At 42.0% G+C, this 22,544-nt stretch overlaps 1 protein-coding gene across 5 annotated transcripts in view; it reads right to left on the bottom strand.

Moving 5' to 3' along the window:
• Window positions 1–22,544, bottom strand: part of cd276 (CD276 molecule) — a 72,956-nt gene that overhangs the window by 48,293 nt on the left and 2,119 nt on the right. For 3 of the 5 annotated variants that reach the window (XM_020592431.1, XM_020592426.1, XM_020592427.1), the window contains 3 exons: window positions 18,755–18,850; window positions 6,818–7,168; window positions 4,562–4,858 (listed from right to left, as the gene is read on the bottom strand). In XM_020592431.1, coding sequence (XP_020448087.1) covers window positions 4,562–4,858; window positions 6,818–7,168; window positions 18,755–18,800 — 694 coding nt within the window. In that variant the 5' untranslated portion in view covers window positions 18,801–18,850. Of the gene's footprint in view, window positions 1–4,150; window positions 4,311–4,561; window positions 4,859–6,817; window positions 7,169–18,754; window positions 18,851–22,544 lie in introns of those variants that run through there. The other 2 variants (XM_020592429.1, XM_020592428.1) reach the window with 2 other exon arrangements.

The raw sequence follows: 22,544 nt of genomic DNA on the forward strand, positions 1-22,544 counted from the left end.
ACACGTAGAAGTGAGAATTGTTTTAAAGGGGAATTCCATTGATTGAACACTTGCAAGTCCATTTACAGGCTTTGCAGAGTGTGAAGAGCTGTGCAAAGTCTGATAAATTGCCTCAAGTGATGTCATTTGAATTAGGGTCAGCTGGGGCTAAAGACTACAAGTTTGAAAGTGGAAAAAAAAATCTGGGAGTGTGGAGTTTTAAAGTAACGAGCTTACCAGACCACTGTAGCTTGGCCCTCATCTCTTTGCTTGAGGCTACATAAGCTGCCACTAGCACAACACACCCAAATGTCCGAAAGAACTGTCAGTAGTTCAGTTGCATCGTGGTTAACATTAGGGGCTGAATTTTGACAAGGAAGAAGAATAAACTGGCTAAAGAAGACAATTTCTCTAGTTCTGCTGCACTGATTTTGTTACTTTTTATACTGTCCAGAGTGAGTCCAGCAATGCTAAAAGGGTGCAATGGTAAATCAATGAAATACTCTTAGGTCACACATGAGAAAATCGGAATTTGTCCTTGAGTGGTAAAATCAAGTCATTGATCTAAGCTAACATTTCGTGGACCAAAATATATATAGATAGCCAGGGTTCATAACTTTTGGCAATTGGGACTTTCGAAAACATTTATTCACTTGTCTCTTTGGAATGTGTGAGGAAATAAGCACATACTGGAAACAAGGTGAAAGCATACCAGGACTGAAACTGGAAACAAATCTGGGATCCTCATACTGTGACACTGGAGTACTAACCACTGAGCCAGAGAATGCCAGCTGGATAGTAAAAGTCAGCAGGCTACTACACCACATGGGATGATCTCCCTCCCATCAGTGGGCCCATCTCCTACCCGTCAGGTCGTAGCGCCACAACTTCGAGCTCAGCAAACATTTTTGTCTCCATCTTGTTTTCTGTAATCCACTTCTCACCTCTCATAACTCTGTGTTCCGAGCTCCCCCTCTCCATCGCCCTGTCTCATCTCTCTATCGCCTCCATTTCCCCCACTCTATCTCCTTTTGTGCACTGTTCACTGTAAATGCTCCGCCAGCAAAGTGATGCCGGGGAAGTGGCACCATCCTCATTGAGAAAGCAAGCAGCCGGAGTGGGGGTGGTGCTGGAGGGTGTGTGCAGCGACAGACCCTGAAACCAAGCCATGAGACAACACACTGCAATCACACAGCTCCAAGTAGATAGGAAGCTCCACATTCAGCAATAGATCAGTAAAAAAATGACAAGATGTAGACCCTTGATTATCCAACACTCCAAAAGCATTATTCTTTTTGAGGAGAACAAAGAGGTTAGAAGAAGCTGTGAGTGCGAGCCATCAAGACAGGTGGAGGAGGAGGAGGAGGAGGAGGAGGGGGCTGGTACACAAGCTTGTTGGCCAGGCAAGCAGACAGGCCATAGTTTGAGGACTGAAGCTGCTCCCTTCCATTATTTGACTGTTTGTTAATACCAGCTGTTCCAAAGGTTTTCCCTGCAACTAAGCCATGCTGCACTCTGCTAAATCTACCAATATACCAGCAGTGCACAAACACTGCCCACTGCAGAGCTAGGCTTAAAACTGACCAGCACCCTGCAGGACATGTTTACAGTAATAAGTGTCTCTGATAATAATGTACTGTGTGCATATGTTGTTGACAGTCGGGAGAGCTTTCTTGTGAAGTAGATAATTGGTTCCGACTATAAAAGAGGTAAGATTAACATGGGTGACTTAACACAGACTCTCAGAGTATAGCTCATCATGCCAGCCCACAGAGTGCTCTGATCAGTGTAGGTAAAGAGTTCATTTTCTCAGAATTAACCTTGTCAAACTCCTGCTCTACCTGGGGTGAGAGTTATATTACAATTGCAATAATTTTTCAATCAGAGATTGTGACGAGTGTGAAATTTTCACCTACTTGTTCACGCTTTGTTGCCCTATGTCTCTCTCCCCATAGTCACAGTCCATTTAGAATTTGAAGCAGATTTCACTCAGACGTATTCTCTGCTGCTTGTGTGTGGTGTGTTTTCAAGTGTACATGTCAAGCAAGTGTGCACGCTATATCAGCTCAAGCTTGGCACATGCCACACTCTGCTACTCCAGCAGAAGAGTTCTGCTGGGTCAAAATTAATTACAAAGCTGTTAAACACACGCCAGCTGTTGTAAACAAATGCAAATACATTTTAATTTCAAAACAGGTCTCCTTGTATCACAGTGCACAAAATACTGTAAATCTTCTGCGTGTTTAATAACAACCTGGGCCACCATCAAGCTGTGCTGGTGCCCCTACTGAGAAATTACACTCATTCATGTGCTGTATACCCAGTTGCTGAAAATCATGATCACCACTGTTTTAATTAAGGGTTTTCCCCAGTTTATTTGTGGATGCGTTTCTTGGCTGTTACTCTTTTAATGCTGATGTCATCATACTTCAAAAGCGCCACTGCTCTTTAGCCAGACATCTTTTTTCAGTCCGTTTTGTTCTTGGTCATAGCCATTCAGACAGATTCCTCTTTTGTTGAGATTGGAAATCAAAGCCTATAACACACAGCTCAGATAATGTATTTAATGATTTCAGTGGTTATGTATCTGGGCTTCTGAAACCTAATTTTATGCGATTGCCACCTACAGGCGAAATGAATGACAAACTGTTAGCTCAAATGGAACAAAAAGAAAGAACATTCACAGCTAGCAGGCGATGACAGGTCTTTCTGTCTACTGTAAGAAAGAAAGTCACTTTCGGCTTTTCCCGTTTAGGGGTCGCCACAGCGAATCGTCACACTGACGACTCGCATGTTGACATTTGGCAGGTGTTTTACGCCGGATGCCCTTCCTGACGCAACCCTGATTCGAACCCAGGGCGCAGAGGCAATTCTCAAAACCATTCAGATAGTCTGCTTCACCTGCCACGTTCTAAGTCCCTGATGACAGAATCCTGTCCAGGTGAAAGTCCAGATGCACTCAGCTCTAATCATGGACTGTTAGGTAGTACATAAACAGGGACTGATAAGGCTATGGAAGAGGTTTCTCATCCAAATAAAAAGTTACACTACAAAAATGTTGCAATATGCAGCCCAGTACACATCATGTAATTACTTTGGTCCTTTCCAATCCCAATTACCACACTAGCTCTTACCAGGTGAGCTGTACCTGTTCACACAACACAACAGGTGACCAACTGTAGCTGACAAGTAACTGTTTGTCACATCCTTGAAGGCCAATCCTCCAAGCCTTGCACTGTGAAGTCATCTAATAGTAGGATAATTTAAGATGAACTGTCAAATTTTCCAAATGAACATCAAAGAACCAACCTGTAGAGTTTGTCTGGCTTAAAATGTGTGGTTTTAAATTCTATGGAAATTGGAAAAGCCACTGTTTAACATTACCTCCCTCTAAATTACTAATCCAGATGACTCAATCTTTTTGTTTTTGTAAAATAAAAAATGTATTTATAGAACTGAAATAAATAAATAAAAGGAGACAAAACACTGGCATGAAATGATAATAAAATTATTATATGCGCCACTTTCAACCAAACCTGAGATAGTGCATCAATCCAGCAAAGGCAGTATTTCATTCTCACCATGTGTTTAATACATTTTGTTTAGTCCCTATGCCTGGGTATCTGTGCTGTTTTGAAAGAGGCCAACCAAACCATTAGAAAGGCCATCCTCCCTCAGCCGCCAAGTACGCCTGCCCTGCCAATCGGCCATCCTGTTTCCAGACAGCACAGTCATTTCCCAGCCCAGTGGAGCAGCACTCTCTGACCTCTGCCTCGACCTCCGCCTCAACAGCCTAAGCTCCAGGACCAGCTCCAGCCCAGAGAGCAGACTCTTGCCACCTCTACTTATTTATGAGCCATTTCACACAGCGCTGCTCCCATTAGAGACCCTGCCTCGGCCCACCTTACACGGCGCTCTCCTTGCACTTAACACATATAGTACACCACTAGGACCAGGGGGACACGGCCAGTGGGTGATGGTGATGGGTGGGTTGAGGAGATCATTAGAGCTATCACAGAGAGAACGAAACACACCTAGCTCAAGATAACATCAAATATTCAGAGAAAGGCAAACATATCAGCCTACTTCTGGATAGCAAGTATTTCCAGTAGAAATAAACCTATCATTCCAGCATGCACAGTCTTTTATTACATGACACAGCCTTGTGAAATATGCAATGAATAGCTATTTGTCTATCTTCAGGGAAATAATCTCAAGCTGATCTAATTTAATGATGCACAAGAACTGAGGGGTTATGCTTATCGGACATTTCATTATTTCTCGTTCATTTCTTTGGGTCGAGCTGGTACTCTTCGCTGGAAATAGCGGGACTTAGAAAGACAAAAAAAAAGTTGTCACTCCAGCATAAAATTCAACTGACAGACTTATTCACAAAAGCATACAAAACTTTAATGAGAAACTGTCTGTGCATGACTACAAAGAAGATTAGTCTGAGCTACTAACATTCAAACACTGCAGGAAGCCAGTGACTATCAGTATGTTTACTTTATATCACAGTGGAGGTGACAGCATTGACTGAATGATCTAGAAGCTATTTATAGAGATGAAGAGCCACACCCACCTATGACTGTGACAAAGGCATAGCCCTCCTCGCCAAGGAGTGGGTTGATCAGTCGGCAGCTGTAGGTGCTATTGGGCTCTAGCACAGCTGTCAGCACGCTGGTCATGGTGAACAGCCCTTCCTCATTGGCCACCAGGGAAGTGGTGATATTGTCCGTAAGATTGCGCCCGTTCCCATCCTGCCACATCACACTGGCCTCGGGATAGCCATCGTAGGCCATACAAGTCAGGGCCACCTCATCACCTGGTCGGAGGTTGGATTCAGGCTCCAAAGTCACCACAGGTTTGGAGTAAGGGGCTGAGAAAAACAGTAGGTATACACAGAAGGAGGAGGAGGGGATGGATGAAGATTCAGGAGGGGAGGGAGGAGAAAAAGAGGTAGGGGTGTGTGAGGGAAGGGAGAGAACAGGAGAGCAGCAGACACAAACTGAATTTAGTTACATTCTCTGCAGTGAGAGTCACCCAGGGAACTGTTTGACATGATTCCCATTAAATTCTTAATTATATTTAGGGAGCTTAGCATAACACTGTGGTGAAGATCCCACAGATACAGACAGCATCTGTGGCACATCCTGATGCCACTTCCCAGCCAGGGGGTGGAGGTGGGCAGGACGGGAAGAAAAGTGGTAGGATCAGAGATTTGGGAGGACTCAGCCTATAGCAGATAAAAGAGCACTGAGGGGTGGAGGTGAGGGGTGAATCGTCAGCCTCGGCTCAAATAACACTTTTCCAGCACCTTGTGCTAAAACACGAGTACAGAGGTGGCTGCTGTATTCCCAGAACCAATCAGTGCACAGAAAACAATGGTGCAGAGCTGAAGGCGAGATACAATCATTTTGAAAGTGGACTCTTAACACATGGTACACAGTAACTACTCCAGCTGTCCATTTGACTTACAGGCAGATTTCCATCAAGAACTACGGTCACGTCATTTTCTTCCAGCACGGCATGAAGGAAGTCTGCAAAGTTAAGTACAAATGCTGGCTAAAAATAGAACATCTATCTAATGCATAAAATGAGACCGATTTGTCACTGTTGGACACACCGTTTTCACTCTCCCCAGCCAGGAGAAAAAAAAAATATTATTCATTAAGACTGCCTAATGCACATACACCCTCAGAGAATACTGGGAAAATCTCACAACAGATATGAAAATGTGAGAAGGAAGGAGGGTGGGCGGTGTAGTCACACAGCAGAGAAGATGTTAGTGATGGCTGATTGACCATAACAACAGCTAATAATCAGGTATTGACCATGACAGAGACCACAATCAGTACATATTGACCAAAAACACTGCTCAGCAGCCTGGAGGAGACTGTTCATCACCTCTTTACATGCTGTGAGAAAACATGATTCTAAATCTCTAGTAAGTGATATTGTTAAACATACAAGTCTAATTTCATACTAGTGTATGTGTGTACTTGCATGGATTGGCGACCTGTCCAGGGTGTACCCCGCCTTCACCCGATTGCCAGCTGGGGTTGGCTCCGGCCACTCCCACCATGACTCCGTTCAGGGATTAAGCGGTAGAAAATGAATGAAGGAATGAATGTATGTGTGTATAACTAGCGAGGTCAAATCTCTTTAAATGCAGTCAATTTTAATACTAGCCAATGAAAGAGCATTTATTCATTGTCTATCTGATCAGCAGAACAGAATAATAAACCTTTAAACACTATTTATGTTTTTACAAGCATTTGTTTGCATTTTTATTGGCTTGTTCATGGCATAACTCGAAACGTAATTAAGGGATTTTGTTGAACTATTTTGAAGACTTACATAGGTTATGGCCTACACATTGTTAACATTTATCAGGCTCTACTGTCAGACAACAGATAATGCCATGTCATGTGTATGCCGCACGTTGGCCAGAGGATTCTTACACTCCATGATGTTACTGTCGGTTCAAGGTTACTTGGTGGGAATGTTATGTGGCCGTAAGGTTGTAAGGCTGGAGTAGTTACTATGTCTGCATTATGCCAGTTAAAATATGGGGTTTCTCAGTGGAGGACAAATTCTAATTAACTAATGCTGTTGCAGTTTGTCCTGCTGTCCACTTTCATATTCTGGCTCGAACATGTCAGGTGGGATTTGAGGTATTGTCACTGTCGACAGTGATAAAGCAGTTAAACCAATGCAGTTTTTTGTGTAAGTGTGTATTCATTTTCTGCACGCCTATTCATTTCCTGGTTGCAACAGTCCATGTGCATGTTCAGTTTGTTTCGACTTGTGTCATGGACATCACAGCTCGACTCACCAGCCACCTGCAGCAGCAAAGCCGCACTACCATGCTCATGCACCCTGACAAAGCAGGTGTAGCTGCCTTCATCAGCCACCACCACTTTGCTCAGCAGGAGCGAAGCGTTGCCCAGGGCCAGCTGGGTAGGGAACAGGCTTGTACGATTGGCGAAGCTGTCGGCCTGGTCCACCAGTTGGTCACGTCCGTCCCGGTACGCGTGCACGCTGCGTTTGGTGTCTGTCAGCAGCCAGAAGATGCTCATACCAGACAGGTTGAAGGGTCCGGTGTGGCTGAAGGAGCAGTTGAGCATGGCATTGCTGCCATGTAGCGCCACCACTGGCTGCTCTGGGACTTGCACTTCCATTACAGCTACAAGAAAGGAGGAGGGACATATATGAGTGATGTCACCAGATGAAAAACTGAACTGAATTATTCATTTAGAAGGCTGTTTGCTAAATGTTAGAGGAAGTGAGGTAAAATGTCAACCACAACTTCTTTTAAAAATGTTTAAAAATATATATTTTTTTAACTTTTTTGCAATCAACTAAACCCAGAAGCCTTCACTGTGTTATCTATTTTAGTCAGGTAGACTAAAATAGATAACAGTATTAGTAAATGCTATCTGGCCCAGGTCTCGCATAAACATACTGTATCCACTGAATCACAGCATTACTTCTGTGTGCTGTGACAGACTGACACCCACTCAAATTTGAATGTCTTTGAAAATGAATCAATGCAGCATTTTGAAATATATGCTTCAGAACCATCGACTTTGTTTGTGCAGCAATGGTAGCAGGGAGCGTGTGACACAGGGAAGAGGAGAAGGGATCTGGAAGAAAGCATTAGGGCTTTCTTTGTGTTCCTGTAGGCTTTGCCTCCTGGCAATGGCTCAGTGCACTGAAACTCAGTGATGAAAGCAACATCTGTATGACTTTAGTCAAATAGCTAGTTCAATAAAAAAATCTGGTAGAGGGGAATAACTGCAGCAAAACTCTTTTGTGTGTTTTTGTGAAAATGAAAATGACTTTGCTTCCTACCAAACGCCTCTAATCAAAGATTGTTGATTTCTCAGAGTATCTGCCCAAGTGTGTGTGTGTGTGTATTGTTTGTCTAGACTAGCCCAACAGCAAAGAGTATATGGCATCCATATACTCCATATACCATCTCAGGCAGTCCAGAGTACATCCATAGTATTCTCAAGAGTCAGCATTCTCCATTGATTCCTGTCTGCTCTTATACAGCTCTGAGACACTTCTCAGCATCGCAGGGGAGAAAAAGCCAGTCTGTCCCTGCAGCAGTACGCTCTATGCTCAGAACTTCTAATTGTTCAAATCACAGTGGCCTTTTAGCCTCCTCACCTGTTTTTGAGTTCTGTCTATCACACAGCCAACGCTGAATCACTTTGCTATGAAGGCGATTTGACTGCTGCTGAGGTGCAATTAACAACAAACAAGTCTTTCATCTGAGAGGGCTCATGTATGGACCGGCATTGCCAAGTCAAGGCAGACCTGTTTTCAGTCACATTCAGCCCATGGAGGCAAACTCTCCACATCACCCCCCGACTGACCTGCTCCTCTGCAGGAACAGTGCCACCTACTGCAGAGCTAAAAATGCACAGATTACAGCCAGTGCACTGAGCTGTGATACGTTTTTTAAAATCCTTGTGATACAAAGTAATGAATAAAAAAAAAAGAGATACAACGTTTAATTCCTCCAGGTGTTACATCAAACAGCAATAGAATCAGGAAACATCATGAAAACTGTAAACAAAACTGGCTGTTTTGCCATCATAATCGCTATTAATGTGTCACAGGTTCAGAGGTTGGTTATAGTTTATTTTGAAAGAAAATCCTATTCTGACCTGGAGCAAATCAACATCTCTACTCCAAAAGCCAGTCACAAAACAATTCTCTGACCCCCACAGTGAAAATGGCAGAGGGTATTTTCCTTTACTGTGATTACAAGCACTCTTCTGCTGCTGTGGGGGTTTTCTTTCACCCCATATTGTGCCCACATTCACCGAGCAGGGCCACAGAACGGCAAGAGCAGGCAGCATTATGTCACCATCAATAGGGATAACCAGGAAAATGTCTGGAGTCTGTATTTTGACTGTCTTTAGAGACGAACAAACCTTTGTGGTAATGAATAGGTCGCTGGTGTTTTTGTAAGAGTGGAAGGGTCAGTGACAGGCCCCTCTGAGACGTGCATGTTGAAGGAGGAGGAAAGAAAGCAATTAAATCACTCCCCAAGCAGCCTGGGATGACTCACACCAATGAGTTCATACAGGAAAGCGGAAGTGTAAGAGGGAAACAGAAGAGAGAAAGACAGGTTGGCGTCAGGCTTACACTTAAAGATAATATCTGGAAACAAGCCACAGAGGAGGCTGTGGTGGAGCCTCACACACTAATCCCTCAACATGGACTCAACACAGAGAGATAGAAACTCCCCTTTCTCGTTCGATATCTCCACCTCACTCCTCTTTCACTCTGCTTCTATAATCGGTGACCTACTACTCAGTCCAGTGCCCTGGGAAGACACCATTCTACACAGTCCTTGTGTAGAGACACTGACCCGTGTTTGTATAGAGAATACAAGCGCAGTGTTTTGCACTGCATCGACATCGAGAGAAGGTGACTGGACAGCAGAGGAGGGCGAGCTAGGCCGGCTGACGTCATGGCAAGCACGCATCTGATGTCCTCTTCGTCAGAGGTGCGCTGTAGCGAGCCAAAGCAAATCACTTGGCTGTTTTTGATCTGCTGCTTGTTACAACAAACAGCATGTGCTGTACAGTAGCTGAGTGTTTGATCATCTCTGCTCAGGTCTGCTCTCGACATGAAAAAACACGCATTCTCCAAAGAGACCAGAGTAAGTAAGTAAGGAGGAGTTAGAAGTTATAATACAAGTGTTTTTTGGGCTGGGCCATGGTGTCCTCTCATGGGGTTAGTGGGGATCTCCTCTTTTCCTTCTCCCTATCCACACAGTGATGCTCAGAAGCTAATATAGGGCAGGCTGGGAGACATCAGGCTACGGGGATTTACACACGGCACTTTGTGTTTATGGGCCTCAGCTCTGTTTGAGTGCCTGTGAGACAGAGATGGGCACTTTCACAGCGGACGTGAAATAAACTCATTACAGACTTTGTGAGCACTGGCAAAGAGCCCCCGCTTAGCAGCGAGGCACAGGGCTGCCTCGAAAAGGGTGCGGGTGATCATCAAACTGCTACCACTACCTACCAACCTTGTCACTATCAACACCTAACTTCCATCTTGCTTTCCTTAGGTGTGCATGGCCTTAGCCCTGCTGGATTTGTTTCTACCCAGTCTTTTTCAAATAATGAATAGAAATGATGCTAGCTAGTCACATAAGGTGAGCACAGAGGCTGAGTGTGAGACAGAGACAGCGAGGGGTGCAAGCAGACAGCGAACAGAGCGATCACAGCTTTTATATGGAGGGTGCCTGCAGGGTGATGCGCCAGGCTGTTGGTAAATAAAATCTAGTGGTATGTCACATCATCCTGGAAGATACAGACAAGTGAGCACATGGGTAAGCACCCACATGCACTTCCAGGTACAGTATGTGCACAAGACCTGACAACTGGAATATTAAGCCTCACCAGTCAAACTAGTCACAACTGATTTGGATGTGTTAATTAAATGAATCCTACCAGTGTTTGTTCACATTTAGACAAATTCAAATGCAATGTCAGACAAGATTATTGGCAGGCATGTTTCTGGTGATCGCCACAACCATTGGTTCCCTTGGGTAGGAAGAGGCGCTAAAGATGAAAAAATATGCTCATCCTTTTTCTCTTTGTAAAAATGGAAACTAATACAAACATATCACTTAAGCAGCAATGGTGCACTTCAGATATTCTATTACTATATGAACAGCAGGCATTCTGCCGGATCGCAGTTTTTGATTGAATAGGTTTAAATAGAGGATAAATAAGTGCATCATTAAAAAAATAAATAAATAAACACACACACTTAAACAGTAGCATTACTCTTTTTTTCATGCCATATATTGTCATGTATGTCTATAGACTACACTTCTAAAAAATATATATTTTAAACTGAATTATGTTTTTTCTGTGATTGACAGGCACACAGCGACTCAAGGAAAAAAGCACAAAAAGGAACAAAATGAATGAAAAAAGGGACACCATGCCTGTGCAATAATTGTGGTTTAAAGAACAAAAACAAACAAAGGCAAAAATGAATGCATGTTTCTGTCTGCAGAAACAAAACAAACCAAGCATGGACTCATATCTGCTATGAAATGCAATGGAGAATCAAGCACCCAGCTAAAAGCCGAAGTTACAGACCACACAGTAAATAACCAAAATAATTCTGACGCAGCCACATTTTACAATACTGTAAATTGGCTATCAAAACAACAGCCAAGTGTGAAATGTTAAGTGGAAACTGTCTCTCTCTTTCTTCCTGTCATTCTCTCACAAACACTTTATCCTGCAGCCCTAAAAGTGAGTCAACAAACATCTGTCATATGCATGTGCGAGCACACATGCTGAGTTAGAGTTGATCAAACTGACCAATCCCAGCAGACACAGAGATCACAACAATAACCTGAATGTAATGAGCAAGGGGGCAGCTATTATCTCTTTACCGTCATGGAATACAGCTTGTTGGGACTGAGATGGAAATTTAGCAGGGCTTTGGCAAAGATACGACTGCCTGGAACATACTGAGGATACAGATGGACAGCAGAGAAGTGGATAGTGCTGCAAGACTTTTTATGGTCATTTGTCGCTTTTTACCCACTGTGAAACTGGTCACAATTGGAATCCATTAACTGAATTTAATCAAACATTCCACAGCCACATTTCAGGTCTCCAGGAAGAGTGGGTTTGATACCAAAATTACACCAATTTAATAGCAAGAAAAGTGTGAAATAGCAAAGCTCTGTGTTTCTCACAGGCTGTAACAACTCTTTTGATTATCCCCACAGACGTGAGCCCAGAATGAGCCACGGCATGCTCCAGTAGTAGTGAGCTGTTGATCGTTGCAAATTTCTATCAACTTGTCCCTTCTGGGAAAAATACTCCAAAAACAAATCATGCCAGTCAGATTTTCTAAATTTCTGGTGACATCTGTTGACTTAACAAGAAGACAGGATATACTTTGCATACAAGCTTTTTGTATTGAAGCAATAACAAGATGAGCAGAAATGTAATACAATGGATCACTACTGCCTCTCATTGCATTATGGAGTAAAAGTCTCTTACTATTTCTACTACTGGTGTTATCATGCAGTTTCAAAACACACACACACACACACACACACACACACACACACGTACTTCTGTCTTTGCAAGGATGCTCATTGACATAATGGATTCTCTAGCCGACCGTAACCTTTAAACCTAAATACCTAATCTAAATCTAACCTGAACCCTAAAAACAAATCTTAATCCTCAAAAAGCTGTTTCAGAAAGTGAGGACCAGCAACAATCTCCTTACTATGTAGCAAGAAAAAAAAAAAAAAAACTTTTCTGGTCCTCACTACGTAGCAAGTACAAGAACACATGCACACACACAATTTCATGCAGAAAGGGACACCCAAAGGCCAGAGCACACATTGATATTCCACACCTGTGTAACTGCTGACAGCTCCACAGCAGCACACTGTCTGAGGAATTGGACATGAGCTACGCTGACACTACAATAGAGACGCTGTTACAGTGCCAGTCTGGAGCTGAGAGGGTCCCATCAGCATGACCAGCAACAGTCACATACACAAACACACATATGTACATGGCGTTGGTACACAGGGCCCCTGTGCTGTGCACACAAATACACTTCTACACACACCCATTTGTTTTTATTCCTCATGGGGACTTTACATCGACTTGCATTCATTTCCTGAAGACTCACCCTAAGCTTAACCATAGCCACTACCTGCCTGCCCCTAGCCCCTACCCTAATGTTAATCTAAATGTCACCTCTCTCTATCCTTAAGCAAGTCTTCACCATAAAATTCAGGGACTTACATGATGGTGGCCAGCACCCAGTCCCCACAAGGGAGATGAGTCCCCACAGCGTGTGAAAACAGGTTTTGGCCCACACAATGTGGGCAATACCAGGTGTGCGTGCACACACACACACACACACACACACACACACACACACACACCGCAGGAAAGCACACGCCATTGTTCAAGTTAGTAATTTCAAACTTAGTAATACAACTATCTGCAAAAATTATTTTCACAATTCACTGACTTTAGATTCAGCTCATATGTCCCATCAATCATACCATGCACACACACACACACACACACTTTAACATTCAATAAGCAACACAGCTTCACTCCAGCTTGGAATGGTTCAACAACGTTCCTCCCCACAAGACAGTTCCATAACTGAGCACAGCCATTCACACTCCAGCGGAGCTATTTGTTAAACCCAGTCAGTACACATATTTAAAAAGTATGACTGAAGCCCTGCTGCAACATGACATGAGATGAAATGTTAATACGATTTCTTAAATCAAGGCACCAGCATTGGAAAACAAATTGCAGGGGCAATATTGACAGAGCAAACTAAACAGGTGCAATACTAAGAGACTGCAAAGACGGCAGGTTTTAGTCAGACAAGAAGACAAGTAGGAGAAATATGCTTTTACAAGACTGCCCCCCTCTGATGAGAAACGCGAGTGCAGCTCAACACATTTTTCATTCTGAACATTTGCACCACCTGAACATTAAAGGATCAGTGAGCCCCTTCACACTGATTATTCTTATGATATCACCAATCCCTGTAAAAGTCTCAGAGGAAAGCTAGAGCTGAATTTCCTGCTGTCAGGTGCAGATGTAGCTCTCCCTAGCGCTGCATAAAAAAAACATTTAATCTGGCAAACACTAAGGGAGTGATGAGAGTAAGCGCATAGTAAGCACACGATTTAGTCTGAAACTATCTTAAAAGAGGGTGTGTCCTAAACGGTGGACTTCAAATGTCCTCTCAGTGTAAGAGGCACAATATGGATGAGATTAAGTGAGACTTAAGGCCTTCTGCACTGTAAAAGGGACACTCTCAGCATTAGGCTCTGAACATAATCTTTTCCTTTCCTATATTTTAGCTCCAGGAACTCTGGGTGTGAGTGCCCTCACTCAGGGAAAGATACATGTGATGGTAGATAGGAAAAACAAGGACCGACCTGTTTTCAGCCAAGTCATAAATCAAGGTGGAACTCACTAATATGCTCTTTTCCCATTGTCCCCTCTTCTTTTTTTTTTGCTCATCTCTGCTCTCTACCTCTTGCTTCCATCAGAGATATATACTACCTCATCTCCTGTCAATAACGTGTTAATGGGCTCTAGTAGTCAGATAATATAATAGTGTTGGCTGAAGAACTGTGGGCAGATAAGGGAAAGTCTCTGACTAGCCTGAGACAGAGAGCTTCTGATGAGCAGGAGGTGGGGGATGAAAAAGGGACGAGCAAGTGACATGGGGTTGGAACTGGCTTGAGTGATAGGCTACACTGAGATGTTCATACACTGTGGCTATTATTACTGAGGAGCAACAGAGTTGATAAATAAGAAGAACAGGCAAAGAGGGATTTTTCCAAAGGCAGATGTTCTACAACTGCTGCCTTGAGACATGATTTTTTTTTTACTTTCACAGGTTCCTGTATTTGCTGAGTCATAGATTCAAGCACCAGGAGGGTGTAAGGTTAAGCAAGGGTCAGTCTGTCACCAGCTGTGTGTCGTCTCTATGTCAGGGCCACCATGCCTGTCATCCCCACCGCCTCGTCAGAGGCAACACCATGAAGGCAGGTGTCTCCCTGTGTCAGCTGCTAGGTTGCTTCCTCAGCGATTCAGTAGGTGTCCAAGCACAGATCAGCAGCCATTCAACCCATTCATCACAGCCCACTAGACTCACAGCGGACCCACATATGGCTCGGTGCCCCTCTCGTCCCCTCCAGGACTGCAATCTTGGCATATTACCCGTATCAATTTTTTTAAAGATCCCAAAAGGCAAAGGTTTTAGGACTTGTTGAAATAATCATGAGGTGCTTGTTGGTTAATGCACTCTGTTTCAGTGAGCACTCTGTGAGAAAAAAGGAGCTGGGAAATTGTGAGACAGAGGCGAGCCAACTGAGACTGCTCATTATGTATGCACTGCAGCGAAACCAATCTTTGTTGAGCCTGTCCTCGATTGTTTTTAAAAGGATACTTCACTGGACGCAATCAAATTAGCAAGAACATCACTGATACGGGGTAATAACCCTAAATTGAATTTCTGCACAGTCTAAAGTGTCCCCTCTCTGCAGAATCAATTGCTGTGAAGAGAAAAGGAGGACAGTAAGAGGGCATTCATAGTTAGCAGACCTTTATAATACACACCAGAGATGTAGGCATGAACAGGCTATTTTCATGCTCCAGGGCCCTGCCACAATGTGCGCCTTCCAACCACTACGCAAGATGCAATCTATCCAATTATGCTAATTAACTTGAATTACCGTACAACTCCCAGCATTGAGAGTGAAATAGGGCTTTCTATTCCTTCGTTTGCATGAATATGATTCTGTTTCATTGTTTGGGTGTTAAGAGCTATGCGCAGCGAGTCCCGGTTGGCACCCTAATGGTTGTGCTAACTGAACAGAGAGAATGACAACAACAGGCAATTAGGTAGACAGCCTCCTGTTAGCTCTGCCACTGGCTGACACTGCTGTGTACGGTGTTGGAGTCAGCCATTACTGTACATACACATTGGCAATTTATGAATTTTCCTGACATTTATAACCACAGTAGGTTATAATGAGTGTGATTACAATGAAGCTGTTATAAAGGTCAAGAATCAAAGCCACAGGAGGCAGCCACCTCCACGGTGTATTTAAGCAGAAACACAACAGCTCTTACATTAGCATTGCTAGAGGAGTAACATCAGGGAACAGTTTCACAGAAAATGATCCATCATATGACTCCTGAGTCAGGATGCAGCAGAGATGACATTACTGCGGGATGACAGCGTTGTCATGTGCCGTCCCTGTGTTTTTCTTCCACAAATGGTGCTCTGACAATACAAAGTGGGCTGACAGAGCCCGCAAAGTATAATCGTATCAACCGATATGAGCACTCGCTGTAGTTATGGAGCAATGACTCGACTGCCAGGCAGATCACCTGGAGACCCTGGATCATACGGTATCAACTCAGACATAAACACACACATACATATGTAGCTTCTCATATAATTACACAAGACTGTTTATGTGGGCAATAGAAAGCAAACGGCTGTTTATAAATCAAAGACACTAATGCTGACCTTTAACTAGTTACCCAGATAATTACTGCTGTCTTATAGTGGTTAATAAAATTAAAATATATTATTTACACAAATAAAAATGAAGTGTGACTGACCTATATGTATTGCACTCGAAACTCTGTTTCATACAGCTACTACCATGCTTCGGGTTGAATTTCAGGCAGCATGCAGCGTTTTGTACCTTCATGCAGTACTGCACGTGCAGACCATAGGATCAAACCAGACTCCAACTAATTCACTTAGTGCTCCAGTTAGCAGACAGAAACAGAATCATTGTGAGCTACAATAGCCCATTACCCATAAGTTAAAGAGCTCCATCAGTCCCCAGCACCTCCTCCTCTTCCTCTTCCCTCCCGGTGAAAGGAGTGAGTTAAGCAGTGGATGCCACATGTCCAGTAATGAGCAGGCTGCAGGCCCATTTGTGCTGAGAGGGAATAGGTCCCTAATGAGCCACTGAAGACACTTAGGGCCACTGAGTCAAGATTGAAATGTGCCACTGATGGCCGATAGGAGGTTGTGTGAGTTCAACCAGAGAGGAGAAAATGCAAAAAATAGCTCTTTTTAAAAGATGGTGTTTTGGACAATAAAAGTTCTTTGGGAAGTTTGTGGGTTTGCCAAAGTATGTTTTACCGTTTTGTTTCGGGCACCCTGAAGAAACCTATAAGAAATGCCTTCCTTCTACATCTTCAGGCTATACATTAATATAAAAGGAATATCACCCACTATGAGATTTTCACATTATAAGTCAGCCCTAAACTGACTGGGTAAAAGGTGGTACTAAAATATATGCACTGTTGAGCCCTCTCTTTACTTGCTCAATTCCCGGCTTTTATTTATCGCCTCATAAGATGTTATTAAGCTATCCGTTTCTTTGATATGATGACATTTTTCTTCGAGTGCCATTGCTACTGAAGTGAAACTATATGAGTATGGGAGTTAGGACTCCACAATTGCAACATCAAGCACCACACTGCTTCACCATGTTAAAAATATTAGAGGATGACGTCTTCACCACAATCCCTGAGTCACAGCAGAAAAACTGCACTTCTAGCACTTTCCGTTGTGGGCCTGAGAGCAGCCATGAGCTCTCTGCTCCTCACCTGTCTGGAAAAGGTCAAGGCTGTTTGGGTTTACACACTGAATTATATGGAAAGTAAAAACACACTCCCATATGAGAGTAAAAATGAAACTTAAACAAATTATTGTTAAAAAAAGAAAAAACTAACTTCCTCAGTATAAATAAGTTCTTTGTCATCTCATCTACAAAAAGTATGTGAACCTTTTGGAATTTCACGGTTTTCTGCATTAATTTGTCATAAAATTTGTTCTGATCTTCACCTAAGTCAAGAGTACTGATGAATATAATGTGTCTAATATAACACAAAAAAATTCTGATCTTTCATGTCTTTGAGAACAACCATAAAAACCTTATAGTGTTAGTGGAAAAAGTATGTGAACCCTTGATTTAATGATCTCAAAAAGCTAATTGGAGTCAGGTGTTAGCATACCTGGAGTCTTGTTAAGAAAATGAGTTTGGAGGTGTGGACTAGAGCTACTTTGACTGATATAAACCACTCAAACCTTTTGAGTTTACTCCACACAAGAAGAATATGCTTATTCTTTTATTATGTGAGCCATGCCTCTCCAAAAAGAGCTTCCAGAAGATCTACGATCAAGAATTGTTGATTTACATAAAGCTGGAAAGGGTTATTAAGTGATTTCAAAGACTTTAGAAATTCACTGGTTTACAGTTAGGCAAACGATCAACCAGTGGAGACACTTTGGGACTGTGGCTACTCTACCAAGAAGTGGGCACCCAGTCAAAATGACCCCCAGAGCAAAAAAAAAAAAAAACTCATCAATTGGACTGATGAAACTCAGACTGAACTATTTGGAAAGAACATGCTGCACTACATCAGGTATAAAAATGCCACTGATTATCATCATGAAAACATAATCCCAACCGTAAGGTATGGTGGAGGAAACATGATTTGAGCCTGCTTTGCTGCATCAGGGCCTGACCAGCTTGTAATCATTGAGGGGAAAATGAATTCCCAAGTGTATCAAAAAAATCTTCAGGATAATGTGAGAATATCTGTACATCAGCTGAAACTCTGTAGAAGTTGGGTGATGCAACAGGACAATGACCCAAAACACCAGAGCAAGTCCACAACAAAATGGCATCAGAAAAACAAAATCCACCTTTTGGAGCGTCCAAGTCTGAGCCCAGACCTCAACCCAACAGAGATGCTATGGAATGACTTGAAGAGAGCCATACACAGGAGATGTCCAAAGAATATGACAGAGAAAGGGTCAACCAATTATTAATTCCAGGGGTTCACTTAGTTTTTCCACTGCCATTTTGAATGTTGAATGAGTTGTGTTCAATAAAGACATGAAAGATCAAAATTTATTTTGTGTTATTCTAGGCACATTATATTTGTCAATATTCTTGATTTAGATGAAGATCAGATCACATTTTATGACAAATTAATGCAGAAAACCGTGAAATTCCAAAAGGTTCACATACTGGCCAGCTATTGGCACATTATTTTTATAAGCAGCCTCATTTGAACTATTGTTTCGGCCAGTGAAGCCTATGAAAGAGGAAGACTAACAGGCCCTGCAGGATGTAACTCAGATGCAATAACAGTGCAGGGGCGACACCCACCCATAGCTTGGATGGCCAACATTGCGGGCAGCAGGAGGGAGAGCATGGTCTTCCAGGCTGGATTCGTACCTCAGGTCAACTTCTTCAAACACAGCACTGCAAGGGGAAAAAACATGTCTGAGATGGAGGAAGACTGTAATAACACAGAACACGATAGCACAACAAAATAAGATGCGTGGATAGGATGGTGATTAAGAAGTGACAGAAACAGTAACGGTTGTCTTCTATGTCTTTGTTTTAGTTTGCCCCGTCTCTCAGGTGAGTGATGTACATATAGTACATCATCAATTACTGGCTATGTGAAAGTCTAGAATTAATTCTTATGACTTACAAATGTATCTGAAAGTTTATCTGAAGGTGACTCTTTTAGTCCTTTCTCTGGCATGCTCAAGGCTTTTCTCTTTTAGAGGGAGTGGAGCTGTGATGACAAATGAGGACTTCCAAAGTTGGCAGGAAACAGCCAAGTCATTCTCTCTGCTTTGCAAAGGGAAAACACTACTTTAGGAATAAGCAGAAATAGACAAAACTATTCATCCCTGTCGACTGCCTCTCAACCAGGCATGAATTATTTATGAGATATTTATCTCTGAGGGATTGGTAGAGGTCACTATTTGTATCTGTATTTGCTCTGACAAAAGCTTGTTTTTTCCCCACTGATATGAAGTCACTGTTGTACAATCTCTGATTTTTTATTTTATTATTTGGGTACCACAGTAGGATAACAATCCTTGGCTGCTGAGAAGCAGAACTTTTTTTGTTCTGGAACAAAAGCAAAGCTGTTTGGTAGATTTCACCACCAAAACAAATTAGTCTGTATTTTCAACTGCATTACTGTACTATGATTAGAAATGATAAGGTAACTGATACTGGGTTATCTAACTCAAACAAGTTTTGAAGTTCAGAAGAGTGATTTTCTTGTTTATGAAAAACAAAAGCTACCCTGGAGTTTAAAGCATCATGTTCCAAAAATTGCAAGAACTGCATTGTAATTGGGATAATTTTTGTAGCACAGGCACCCATTTTTAACAAAAAGAAAAAATGATATTCTGTGGACTACAGCTACACAAGAAAAGGTAATGGCACTGTTTGCAATTTCATGGCTTTCTGCATACATTGGTCATAAAATGTGATCTGATCTTCACCAAAGTCACAAATATCAAGAAATATTTCTAAGCTGAGAAATCGCAAACAATCATGACCTTTCATGTCTTTATTGAAGACACATTAAACATACAGTGATGGTGGAAAAAGTAATGGCAACACGAGGCTTCTGATGTCATTAAAAGTCAGCTGGAGTTGTTAGCAAACCTTGAGTCCAATCAGTGAAACGAGAATGGCTATTTAAGTTTGTGGCTGTGGTGAAGATCAGATCACATTTCATCACCAAATTTATGCAGGTTTACTTTACTTTTTCTTGCAACTGGGCTTCTCAACACAAATAGCGCTGAAAAGAACTCAGAAGGAAGAAAAAAGATTGTGATTTGAAGGATGGGAACAAGTCAGAGCTAGATTTAGATTGACTGTGTAAAGTGCACAAAAAGAAAAAGACGAGTGGGGGGGGGGGGTATCGGTTATCAAATCGGCATCCTCAGCATTTTGAAACTATATCCCAAAACATTCTACAAACACTGAAATCACTATATACCATCATATATGATTGTTTTACATCAGGCTACATTTTATTGCTGTTTAAACTGTTTTTTGTGAGATAAATATCTCTTAACAGAAAAGGAAGTGAGCAATAGTCTATCAGAAGTCACTCACATCTGGTTTCCTGTCAGTAACTCATTTTAGCATGACATCATTTCTTAGCACATAAAGGAAAGGGCAGTCATCTTGACTCTTTTCTGTTTGTTTTTTTTTTTTGTCCAAACCCTCTCATCCGTCCCTTATTCTCTGTTCCACTTTTCCCATAAATACCCAGGAGGTACTGTAAGTGTCTCTTGAGCTGTACAAGGACAAATAAATAGAAAACTCTGTTTTTATTTGTGTAGTTTGAATACTACCACTGGGAGTCACTGCAGTTAGACATGTTCAAATCATGCATACACCAACTAGAGTCACAATAAAAGTGACAACCAACAGGCTGTATCTTTGGGCTGACATTACACACATGATTTAAATTTATTTTTATTGTGGACATTTAAACCCATTTGTACACTCTCTTTTATTACTACTGTACCATAAGAATTTCCCCTTGGGGATCAGGCAAGCTTTCTATCTGTCTACATAATAAAATCCACTGTGTGAAATCATTTTCTTTCCAAACTAGATCCATAACAAAAAGAACAGCAACAAAACAGTAAAATCTTGAGTAAAAATCCCTCAAACAAAAGGGTGCATTACTGCCACCATTGTCTGGTTAATCTGGTTTTGGCAGCATAGAAGATGTACTTTTTAATGTGACCTGATTTCCAACTGCAGAAACAGAAAATACCAGTAACAACTTATACAGACAGTGTGTGAAATCATTTTCTATATCCACACTGCAATTTACCATTTTTCTGTTTTACATTTATGCTCTACTGCACATCATTTGAAACCAGAGTTATTCTCCTCGTCTTACCACATTAGTGGGGAGTTCCCCGGCAGTTACAGTAACCCGTGGGTGCCTCAGATGAACAATCCTAAACATCAAGGTGTGGTCAGACACCAGTTAACTCCTAATTCAATAAAACTGATGAAACTTTACAGCTGGGCAGATAAATGTCTGTACAAATGAACGACTGCAAGTCCAGCAAACTTTGTCTGTGTTTTGGGCATGTTTAGAAATACACTGGCACATACATTGGTAGCATGAATCATTTCAGTATTGCTGTTAGCTGTAGCTCCACTTTATAACTTCACCAAAACTTTTCCATGTGGCTCCATTTATGGCTTCAGCAGAGAGGATGTGGGCAGGAGTGCAGCTTCATCACAAAGTTTCCACAATAGCCCCGCTCACCATTTGCTCTCTGGACTTTCAAATCGCTTTAGAGACCAATTCAAGACGCTGGTAACATTATGTGAATCTCCTAAGATATTTACCCTCAGAGGCCAAGATTATGAGTCACCACACAAAGATCCAATAACTGAAAGCCCAGATACATATTACAGCCATCCTTTCCTGAAATGTATCAACAGGTTTTCCTAAGAACAGAATGCACTGAATTATGCCAACACAGCAAACCACCGTCTGACTGTCTGCTGTGCTGTCCAGACGCTAGAGAGCCATCAAAGGGTTTTATACTGACTCACTCAAGTACTTTACCGACCCCGTGCCAGCATGTACACTTTTGTCTTCTTTTCATGACTCAACTTTAACAGCACAGTTCAATGTTCAAAACAAACTTACCACAATCTTGAGAAAACAGAAGGTTCTAGTTAAAAACAAAGCTATTATGTATCACTATTGCTAGCTCTTTATTCAAATTTCAATAATTCTCTAAAATGAAAATTATTAAAATGAAAAAGAAAATGGTCACTGAAAGACAGTTTGACAGGCAGTGAATAATTTCTTTCAGGGATTGGTCATCAGCTTTTGAGGAATAATGGTTAGTGGATTTCATTTTGGCACTGCACTTTGCATTATTAAGCTTCATTCTAAGGTCAAAGGAAAATAAATCCTTGAGGCATCACAGAAATGTACAATAGCACAGTGGTCATTGTACCACTGTGCTATTCTTTTGAGAAATGTGGGATAATGGTTATGTAGCAGTTTGTCTTTTTACTAACACCACTGCTCTTATGTCCATTCCTCTCCTGGATGTTAAGGTCATTCTTAAACACGGTTAATAGAATTAACCTCACT

Source organism: Monopterus albus, unplaced genomic scaffold (assembly GCF_001952655.1).
Source record: "Monopterus albus unplaced genomic scaffold, M_albus_1.0 scaffold17.1, whole genome shotgun sequence".
In the NCBI taxonomy this organism is placed as follows: Eukaryota; Metazoa; Chordata; class Actinopteri; order Synbranchiformes; family Synbranchidae; genus Monopterus; species Monopterus albus.